The sequence below is a fragment of the Carlito syrichta genome, unplaced genomic scaffold, assembly GCF_000164805.1.
Source record: "Carlito syrichta isolate Samal-C Ts95f unplaced genomic scaffold, Tarsius_syrichta-2.0.1 Scaffold169207, whole genome shotgun sequence".
Taxonomy (NCBI): domain Eukaryota; kingdom Metazoa; phylum Chordata; class Mammalia; order Primates; family Tarsiidae; genus Carlito; species Carlito syrichta.
The window spans coordinates 26,134-36,682 of record NW_007113303.1 but is presented as its reverse complement, the minus strand read 5'-3'; the positions used below and the strand labels follow the sequence as shown (position 1 = coordinate 36,682).

The window sequence follows — 10,549 nt, the reverse complement described above, 5'->3', positions numbered from 1 at the left end:
CCTACCAGTAAGAACTTTAATATCTAGTTTTTAGGCCGGGTGCAGTGGCTCAAGCCTGTAATCCCAGCACTTTGGGAGGCGGAGGCAAGAGGATTGCCTGAGCCCAGGAGTTGGAGACCAGCCAGGGCAACTTGGTGAGACCTCGTCTCTACAATAAATAAATTTTTTAAAAACTTATCTGGGGGTGGTGGTGCATGCCTGTAGTTCAGCTACTGGGAGGGCTGAGGTGGAAGGATTACCTGAGCCCAGCAGGTTGAGGCTGTGGTGACTGAGCATGCCACTGCACTCCAGCCTGGGTGACAGAGTGAGACTCCGACTCAAAAAAGAAATCTAATTTTTGCTTATCTACTTGCAGAAAAAGGATATTGCAGTTTGAAACACATTATTCAAATTATAAGCATGCAGATGTGGAAAAGAACCAACTTCCTTTCATTTCACATTTTAAGATATGTACAGGTTACATTTAAGTACCTGATTCATAATGTTTTGTAAGTACTTTTATTTACAAAACATTCTTTTGCATTTCTTGTGTTTGATAGGATGTAGGCTGAGACATAGCGCATGTGCTCTTCTAAGGATATGTGTGTATGTACTTAGAAAATGCACACATAAATATATGCTGAGTGGAAATAGCTCTCTTTTTTTTGTATTCTAGGGATAATGACTCTTCCTGCTTTTCACCTAAGTTGAATAAGCACCCTGTGCACTTTAATCTCCTGTCGGTGCCATCAGGCTAACTGAAGACAGGGTTTGGAAATCTCAGTTCTAAAGACATCCAGCCAAAGTCTCAATCTTGCCTTAACAATGTTCCAGAGGCTGAATAAAATGTTTGTGGGCGAAGTCAACACTTCCTGCAACCAAGAACCAGAATTTAGTGAGAAAGAAGATGATGAATGGATTCTTGTTGACTTCATAGGTAAGGTATACTTGGTTGTTCATCTGCATGGATGAGATGCAAGTGGAAACTCTTGCATCTCTGTTTTGCATAAGTAAACCAGTAACTGAAGGTTTTTAAGCCTCAAAAAGTAAACAAAAATTTGTCTCAAAAAGTTGCAGTAAACATCCTGTGCTAGATAGTGAAACTGACTGACGTCAGACTTTTTAGTTTTGTAACTCCTTGGACTTTTTAGTTTTGCAACTTTTATATCCTGATCAAATCAAAGACATTTTAATAGAAAACTCTTCTATTAGACAAACAGTAATCCATATGGCTAATTATATATTTATTCAGCAAAATAGAAACAGCCCTGAAATCATTCCTGCACAGCTAACATAATTCATCCCATGCTTGTGACACACCACATACATCCACATGCTAGGTGCTCAGAAATTATTTTATAGTTATATGAGTGAATATAAATGGTTTTGTTTCTGAATTAAATAAGGGAAGGAATGTGACCATCAGCTAACAGTATCATCTTTTCTTTTCTGTGCTGTGCTGTGCCTTTGATGGATATGTGATAATCATCTTCCCATGGAACTTTCAACAACACATGGACTGCAACGTGGACTACAATGTAGATACTTGCACTGGTTTCTCAGCAGAAGAGGAAGAAGAAGAAGAAGATATCAGCGAAGAGTCACCTACTGAGCACCCTTCAGTCTTTTCCTGTTTACCGGCATCTCTTGAGTGCTTGGCTGATACAAGTGATTCCTGCTTCCTCCAGTTTGAGTCCTGTCCAATGGAGGAGAGCTGGTTTATCACCCCTCCCCCATGTTTTACTGCAGGTGGATTAACCACTATCAAGGTGGAAACAAGTCCTATGGAAAACCTTCTCATCGAACATCCCAGCATGTCTGTCTATGCTGTGCATAACTCCTGCCCAGGTCTCAGTGAGGCCAGTTGTGGGACTGATGAATTTCATAACCCAGGTAGTCCCAGGTACGTTGCAAGTATTTTACTCTCTTCAGGCAGTTCACTGAACATGCATTTTACTTATTTCTACCATAGTTCAAAGCTAGGTTCTTAGAAGATGCAAACATAATTTTGGATTTATGAAAGCATGTGCATGGTGCACACAGGGTGATTGATGGTACCAAAAAAAAAATATGCTCATTCTTTAAATTAAGATGTAGCAAAATAAAATAAAATAAAATTAGATGTAGCATGGTCCCAGTTATATAACAGGGAGCTGTCTCATTTATAAAATTCTGCTACTGATTGGAAATAAATAGACTGGCACTGCAGCTAAGTATCTTAGAATATAGCTCTGGCACACTATATACTGGATTATTGAATATTATATTACACTAGAATACTGTGTTTTAAAATAATACTTATTTTCTTCCAAGCATTCTTAGTTAGGTCACATTGACTTGCCTAACTTTGAAAACCTTGTTTGAGAATGTAAGAACAGCAGACTCATTTTCTCCCTACTGTACTCTAACGCAGTCACACCATGCTTCCTGCTACCAGATGTGTGGACGTTTTCCCCACACACCAAGCAAGCCATCCTTCAGCAGCAGACACCCTCAGGGTGTGTCCTCTGGTTCAGTTCTGACACTACCTGGAGATAGCATCAGATCCCAAGGTTGCGGGTTCAGTCCCACGAAGGCTTGAAAACCTAGTGACTGCCTTTTACTTCTGATGCCAATAGCAAGCCCTAGGTTCATTTACCCGTGCTTCTGACGGACCAGCTGTCAATTGGGGTTCCCATGACCCCCACCTTGGTCCAGTTAACTTGCTAGAGTGGTGTCCACAACTCAGGAAAGCACATTTACCAGTTTATTATAAAGGATGTTAAAAAAGATACAACTGAAGGGATGCACAGGGCAAGGCATGTGGGAAGGAGCGCCGAGCTGCCCTGCCCTCTCTGGGGACACCACCCTCCAGGAACCTCCATGTGTTCAGCTATCCGGAAGCTCTCCAAAAGCTGCACCCGTGGGTTTTTATGGACGCTTCATTCAGTACACAGGCATAATTAGTGAAGTCGATTGGGCATGGTGATCAGCTTAACTTTAGGCCCTCTTCCCTCTCTGGAAGCTATGGGACAGCTGCTGAAAGTCCCAACCCTCTCATCCTACCTTGGTCATTCCGTGACCAGCCCCCACCCTGAGCTGCCTAGTGACTGCCAGCTGTTAATCAATCATGAACATACAAAAAGACACTTGGGAGATTCCAAGGATTTTAGGAGTTGTATGCCAGGAAACTGACAAGACCAGATATATATTTTGCAGTACCACAGTCCACCCCCAGTCTTCAAACTTGCATCCCTTACAACACTCAGGAAGTCCAAAAGATACTGCCACGCTACTGAACTTCCCTTCAGTCCTTCATCATATTGAATGAACATGTCTCCCAGGGGAGGCCACTTGGGATTGCAGGCCCCATTGATCTTGTCAGGGTCCAGAACAGGAGAGCTCTTGGCAGACACAGAACTCCATCTTCTCAGGCATCTGGTGTGATTGAGCCTAGAGATGATGTCGTCTCTTGCGCTGAGCCTTTTTGGAGGGTTAATTGGATTTCCCTAAATTCATAACTCATTTATTCATTCCTTTATCCTTTCTCTTCATTTAAACCCAAACTTTTCCAGCCTTGGAGGTGACATTAGGTTTAGCCCCTGTGCTTGCCTAGACTGCAGGCAGCACTGCTACTATTCGGGTGCTTCCTCCTTGGCCCACTCCCACTCAGATGGGGCAAGGAGACACAGGTGCAGAGGCAGTGAGCTACTTGTACCACCAGGCAGTGTAGCTGCACTCGTTGTTAACGCCAGTTTTGCGAGATAGGGTGTCAGATCCTTACGAATTCTGACACAAGGCTTGAAAACCTAGTGACAGTTTCTTGCTGAGGAATTACCTCTGCTTCAGGACTTGTAGTTGCAGCCTCGGTCCTAGGACCACTGTGGCTGGTAGAGGGGAAAAGGTTGAAGTGATGAGGGGAAGAAAGAAAAAATTAACGTCATTGTCCCCGCATACTCTTACCTTGGCAAGAATTGCGTAGTCATCCTGGCATCCTCCCCCACCTCTTTCACAGGTCAGTCAGAAAACAGAAGCAAATCAAGGGGAGCACTAGTCATGCTGAGCTTTTATTTTACTAATTATTATTATTTTTGAGTCGGAGTCTCTGTCGCCCAGGAGTGTAGTGTTAGGGCACGGCTTACCCCAGTCTCGACCTCCTGGGCTCAAGCAGTCCTTCCTCCTCAGCCTAAGTAGCTGGGACCACAGGTATGTGCCACCATACATGGCGAATTTTTACAAAATTTTTTGGGAGGCTGAGGTGAATGGATTGCCTGAGCCCGTGGGTTTGAGACCCGCCTGGGCAACTTGGTGAGACCTCATCTCTACAATAAATCAAAAAATTAACCGGGCGTGGTAGCGCATGCCTGTAGTTCCAGCTACTCGGAAGGCTGAGGTGGAAGGATCGCCGGAGCCCAGCAGGTCGAGGCAGTGGCTGCCGGGAGCGGCCACTGCATTCCAGTGTGGGCAACAGAGTGAGACTCCAACTAAAAAAAAAAAAAATTAAATTAAAAAAAAATTTTTTTTTGGTAGAGACGTGGTCTCACTATGTTGCTCTGACTGGTCTCAAACTGGCCTCAAGCTATCCTCTCGCCTCAACCTTCCAAAGTGTTGGGATTACAGGCGTGAGTCACTGAGTCCCTTTTGTGCTTCATCTCCCACTGGTTTAGACAACCAGTGTTTTCATCGCCCGTTCCACTTATCTATCAAACTATTACTCTGAGAAGAACCTCTCTCTACCCATTGTTGTTCATTATGGGCTAGAGTGTGTATTTCTTGCCCTGAAGCGTTGATGGTCGGCCATCCAAATCCATGCAATATCTTCTGTGTGCTTGTTTTGTATTGCTCTGAGCATTTTAGTCTTCCACAGGGTAAACAAAGCCTAGTCCTGAGTCAGCATCTATTCCTTTCAGGATCCATTTGCAGCCCGCCCCCAATCCTACAAGCATCAGTCTCACTTGCCAGCTGTGTTCAGGGCTCTCCCACCAAGGACTCTGCTGGCAGACAGAACAGTTGTTCCTGGAATTTTATGTCTGAGAGAGTGGAAGAGGAACATGTCTAGCTCTAACCCATCTCTGTACTGTTGCAGTAGCCCATCCACTCATTTCAGAGACCCAGGTGACCACTTAAAGTGAGCACATGGGGATATATCTGCTTTCAGTTTCAGTCACCTTCTGAACTTGAAAGGGAACTCCTATTTTTGAGACAGGGTCTCATTTTGTTGCCGAGGCTGGAGTGCAGTGGCATTATCATAGCTCACTGCAGCCTCAAATCCCTGGACTCAGGCGATCCATCCACTTCAGCCCCCTGAGTAGCTGAGAAGCTGTGTACCACCACACCCAGCTAATTTATTTTTCATAGAAATGAACTCTCACTATGTTACTTAGGCTGGTCTTGAACTCTTAACCTTAAGCGATCCTCCCATCTCAGCCTCCCTCCTGCCTTTGCCTCCCAAAGTGCTGGCATAATAGGAGTGAGCCGCTATGCCCAGCCCTGGAAGGGAGCTCTTTTGATGACCAGCAGCATATCCTAATGTACCCCTCAAATTTCCAGAGGGCTATACCCCATGTGGACATCACTTTAAAAGGCCAGATTTTCACTGTCATTTTGCCTGACCAGGTGGCCAGGCCTTTATCCAGGAAAACTATCCAGGGAATATCTGGGATTGCTCCCACTCACAAAAATAAAGCCCATCACCCTTTTTAAAAATTAGCTCAAAGTTGACCTATTCTGTCATGTGCTTTAGTGGGATGTGCCCCATGGTGTTAGCACTGACTTAATTTCCTCTCTTAGGACAGAGGTCCAGGTGAATTTGGATCCTTGGAGCAGTTCAGAATATTCCTATTGTTACCTGTTATCCAAAAGGCCTCTTTTTGGGTTGTTCAGGCTCTATCTTTGCCCCATATACCATTGTATATATTTTCTACTATTTCCTGTTTTCCAAATATAAACAAAGTCCAGGCAGCACATCAATTTGTTAACTTGACCAGGGTTTCCTGCAGCCTCAAGTCTCAATATTGTGGATGGTCCTTTACGAGGTTCAGCATTTTTCTTTTTTTGTGTGTCGGAGTCTCACTGTCATCCAGGCTGGAGTGCACTGGCACACTCACAGCCACTACAGCCTCAACCTGCTAGGCTCAGGTGATCTTTCCGCCTCAGCCTTCCAAGTAGCTAGAACTACAGGTGCGCTCTACCATACCCGGCTAATTTTTGATACATTGTAGAGACAAGGTCTCCAAGTTGCCCGGACTGGTCTCAAACCCAGGGACTCAGGCAATCCACTCGCCTCAGCCTCCCAGAGTGCTGGGATTACAGACCGAGCCACCAAGCCCAGCCTCAGCATTTTTCAATTTGCTTGTACCAAGATGAAAAATAACTTACGTAGTTACATGATGCCAGACTGTATCCTGGGTAACATCTTTGGTGGCAAATGCTGCCTTAACTGACACTTTATTCAGGTGCAGTGATCTCTACTTTTATGTTTCAACACATTTTTTCCTTTTTTTGTTGTTGTTTTTTTAAAGAGACAGGATCTTGCTATATTGCCCAGGATGGTCTCAAAAAACTCTTGAACTCAAGTGATCCTCCCTCCTTGGCCTCTCGAGTAGCACCACTGCACCCAGTCATTTTTACTTTATTTACTACCCTAACCATATTCATATCTCTCTAATAGTGCCAAGAATATTTCATTTAGTTTGTCCAAACCAACATCTAATCCAGGACCGTGCACTGCATCTGGTTGTTATTGTTTATAGTTTTGATGCAGTGAGAATGTTGTTTTTGTACCTTGTTTTTGCATTCATGTATTACAGATATATAGGGTAGTTAAACAGATATGTACTTTTCAATATATAATCAAAAGAACACACTGAGCTTTATATGAATTCTTTAAGCACATAGAAAGTCCTATAAATTTTTACAGTTTTTATAATAGTATAACTAAGCATTTTTAAAACTTCTCTATTTTTTGATTTGGAATCCTGCTAAATCAAGATAGAAATCAGGTGTGAATCAAAATTAAGAGACTAATTATGTAGTAAACATCTGTGTTTTCTGAGCAGGAAATAAATCGTGTGTCTTTCAGAAGTTAAATTGCTTCCATTGTGTCTGTCCTTGGGGATATTACCATAAAGAATGTAAAATGAAGGTGCTTTGTAATTACATTGGACTTCAGAGTGTGCATTTCATTGCATTTTAGCCTTCATAAATACTGTTTGTAAAGGTTTGTATGCTATCATAATCTTAAGTTAAGTAATATATGTGCCTTTAATGAAACATAGCAAACCAGTTTTAATAAAAGTTGACCACATCCTAAGTAGAGTTAAAATAGCATTTTAAATCTTACTAGTGATTTAATAGTCCACCATTTAACATTTGTAGGGCCAGGAAAAGCTGCTTATAAGACTCACGGGCACAGAGTAAGTACATTCACCTTGAGACTGTGTGATGTGTGTGATTAGTCTGCTCAGGGAGGCTGAGAACTCAAACGCTGACCTCTTCAAAACCACTTTCTATATATAAGTTTATTCTAATAGTTTTGTAATGTGATCTGCTTTAGTTCTACTTAAATATATATATGTGTATTAAAAGATAACTGTTTTCTTCACGTGATTTTAGGCGGAATATATGACTGCCTTTGCTATATAACATAACCCTTAAAAATCTTAAAGCTAGCCGGGCTCGGTGGCTCAGCCTGTAATCCCGCGCCTTTGGGAGGCTGAGGTGAGTAGATTGCCTGAGCCCGTGGGTTCAAGACCCACCTGGGCAACTTGGCGAGACCTCATCTCTACAATAAATCAAAAATTAGCCGGGCATGGTAGCATGCGCCTGTAGTTCCAGCTACTCGGAAGGCTGAGGCGGAAGGATCGCCGGAGCCCCCAGCAGTTCAAGGCTGTGGTAGCTGGGAGCGGCCGCTGCACTCGTCTGGACAACAGAGTGAGACTCCAACTCAAAAAAACAAAAAACAAAAAAACATAAAGCTTCTCATGTTAATGCAATTTAGATCAATCCTACTTGATTAGTTTTTATATAGAAAGCATACAGTCATACTGTATGTAGCCATATTTTAAGATTATGTATTCTTCAAGAGTCTTTATAACATTGCTCTGAAAATACCATTCTAAAGTGTGCCCTGTTGTGATATAAATAAAAATGTAGGAGTCGTCTTTTATAATAAACCATAGCACTTACCTAGAAAAATGGTGAGTAGAATTTCATGATGCATATTTCTGTTAAATATAGATTTAAAGTGTGTTTCGTAGAACATTTTACTTATATACTGGAAATGTCTGTGAAGGTACCGTTGGCACAGTGCTTTCTGATCAGAAACATTTAGGAATTAAAATATTTTCTTTTTAAGGTGATAGTGAGAATTAAAATATATAATATTTGCAAAACAGCAAATACAGATAGTCAATAAATGTTAGTTTTTACCTCCCAGAAAAGCATATATAAATGTATGTGTTCTGGGGCTGGCACGGTTGCTCATGCCTGTAATCCCAGCATTTTGGGAAGCCAAGGCAGGAGGATTGCTTGAGCCCAGGAATTTGCAGTCAGCCTAGGCAACATAGCGAGACCTCATTCTACAAAATATTTTTTAAAAAATTAACTGAGTGCAGTGGCCCACACATGTAGTCCCAGCTACTTGGGAGGCTGATGAGGAAGGATCACCTGAAGGAGGTCGAGGCTGCGGTGAGCTGTGATCATGCTACTGATTTCCAGCATGGGTGACAGAATGAGACTCAAAAAAAAAGAATGCATGTGTTCTGGATCACTGAAAGTATCAAGGATATTTTTAGAATATATTCTGGTCTACTTAGTGAGCTAACTGTGGGTTACATGACATTTCTGTTAAAAGTTGGCCTCTCCTTTCCATCACTGTCAGTCACTGTGGTCACAAAATAATAAATCTGTCAGCCGTGAGACACTGGGCTCTCATTCAGTCATAGACAAATTAGTGTGGCAAACTGAATTGCTGAGTTACTTCTTCAGCCTCATCGATAACATATTTGGTTCTTTAATGCATCCCCACTTTTTTCTGTTTCAGAGTGGAAGCTCAAAATGAAATGGGGCAGCACATTCACTGCTACGTTGCAGCTCTTGCTGCACATACAACTTTTCTGGAACAACCCAAGAGCTTTCGCCCTTCCCAGTGGATAAAAGAACATAGTGAAAGACAGTCTCTTAACAGAAATAGCCTCCGTCGCCAAAATCTTACCAGGGATGGCCACTCCCGGCAAGTGAAGCACAGTGGCTGGGTTGTTCATCAGCCCTGCCCGCGTCAGTACAATTACTGAGATTCCAAGTTCTGTTGGTTGGTTTCTCTTGGTTTGTGCATGTGTGTGTAGATGTGTGTGTATGTACAACGAAATGTTGTCTCTTTACAGCCAATTGATGACCAATCAGATAGTTTTATCAGTGTGTTTAGACACTATCTTGAAAAGCAGATTTATATGCTGTGTATCACATAATGCCTTGCTCTTAACACTTTTTTGTAAATTTTTTCAGCATATTTTTGAAAACATATCAATACAATTACAGTATTTGGTGTTTAGGGGGTGTCTTTAAATCTGTTAAGATGTACATGAGTTAGTCAGCATTTTAAAGACATTTCTTCCCAAGGATGAGAATAGGTATCTTTCAATTTCATTTTATTTTGTATTACTTAATCTTTTGAGTAATCAAATTTATTCTCAGGGTCAGCCATACACTTTATTGACCAGTACTTGATAATCTTTTCTGTATATAACGAAAACGTTTTTACACACTAACATGAGCATTAACAGGTGATAGTTGCCATGGACATAATGGAATTATGGCTGGACTTTGTTTTGAATGAAAACTTGATATATTTCTATGTGTATGGTTTTTTTTCCCCAGATTAGTCATGCAGTTCATTTTGGAATTCAGGTACATTAAGCTTTGGTGGACAGTGCTTTCAGTGATTCCAATGTGACTCCATGACATGGTACAGACTTCATAGGTGTCGTGGTCAAAAGTCCTTGTCTCACGTGCAGAGGGATTAAATTAGACCTGTGAAATTGTATTTGGGAAAATTCATGTCTGTAACTAACCCATTAGTGCAGTGTTTGTGTTTAAGTGGTTTTGATTTCTTCTTGCCAGCTCTGCCCACTCCTCACCTTACAGCAGCTGTAAATTCAGAATAACTTGTCCAGGACTTGAGTGACTTCATATTTCTCTCTGCCCATGGGAAAAGAGATAGGCTTTCTACTTCCAGATACAGTGAGCAATCCCCTGCCGTGGAGCCTGTCCTGCCATGTGGCAAGCCAGGATGAGGGGGAGTTTCTGGTGATGTCTTCATGGAGTCTGAGTGAAGGGTGACAGGTTGGCTTCTTGACTTTTCACTTTTTGTTTTAACTTCAGGCAAAATCTTTAACCACTCTGGCCTCTGTTCTTCCATCAACAGGGGAGTAATGATACCTCCCTCACAGAGTCACTGTGAGGCTTATGGACTGATGGGAAGTGGGGCTGTCCAGAACTGAACCTTGGGCAATTTAGAGGGCCTTTCTACTGAATCTGGTGACAGGTTGGGGCTGTGGCACCTACGTTGCCACAGCTGTTCTTCACAGTGTTG

The 10,549-nt window shown here is 42.2% G+C and overlaps 1 protein-coding gene across 2 annotated transcripts; it reads left to right on the top strand.

Moving 5' to 3' along the window:
- The first annotated feature begins 651 nt into the window (after nt 1-651).
- On the top strand, nt 652-10,107 carry TP53INP1 (tumor protein p53 inducible nuclear protein 1). Of its 2 annotated transcripts, XM_021709211.1 has the most exons (4): nt 652-916; nt 1,522-1,882; nt 7,336-7,373; nt 9,002-10,107. In XM_021709211.1, the coding sequence occupies exons 1-3, from the start codon at nt 805-807 to the stop codon at nt 7,355-7,357; spliced, it is 495 nt and encodes a 164-aa protein (XP_021564886.1). In that variant the 5' UTR covers nt 652-804; the 3' UTR covers nt 7,358-7,373; nt 9,002-10,107. The 2 variants fall into 2 exon arrangements, with proteins under 2 accessions (XP_021564886.1, XP_008049434.1); XM_008051243.2 differs by lacking the exon at nt 7,336-7,373.
- The last annotated feature ends 442 nt before the right edge of the window (nt 10,108-10,549 follow it).

What these genes read in the sequence shown, in the direction of transcription:
- TP53INP1 (XM_008051243.2), top strand. Translation starts at nt 805, where the DNA reads ATGTTCCAGAGGCTGAATAAAATGTTTGTGGGCGAAGTCAACACTTCC. An exon ending in GATTCTTGTTGACTTCATAG is followed by an intron (nt 917 to 1,521) that starts GTAAGGTATACT and finishes ACTACAATGTAG; the next exon opens with ATACTTGCACTGGTTTCTCA. An exon ending in CATAACCCAGGTAGTCCCAG is followed by an intron (nt 1,883 to 9,001) that starts GTACGTTGCAAG and finishes TTTCTGTTTCAG; the next exon opens with AGTGGAAGCTCAAAATGAAA.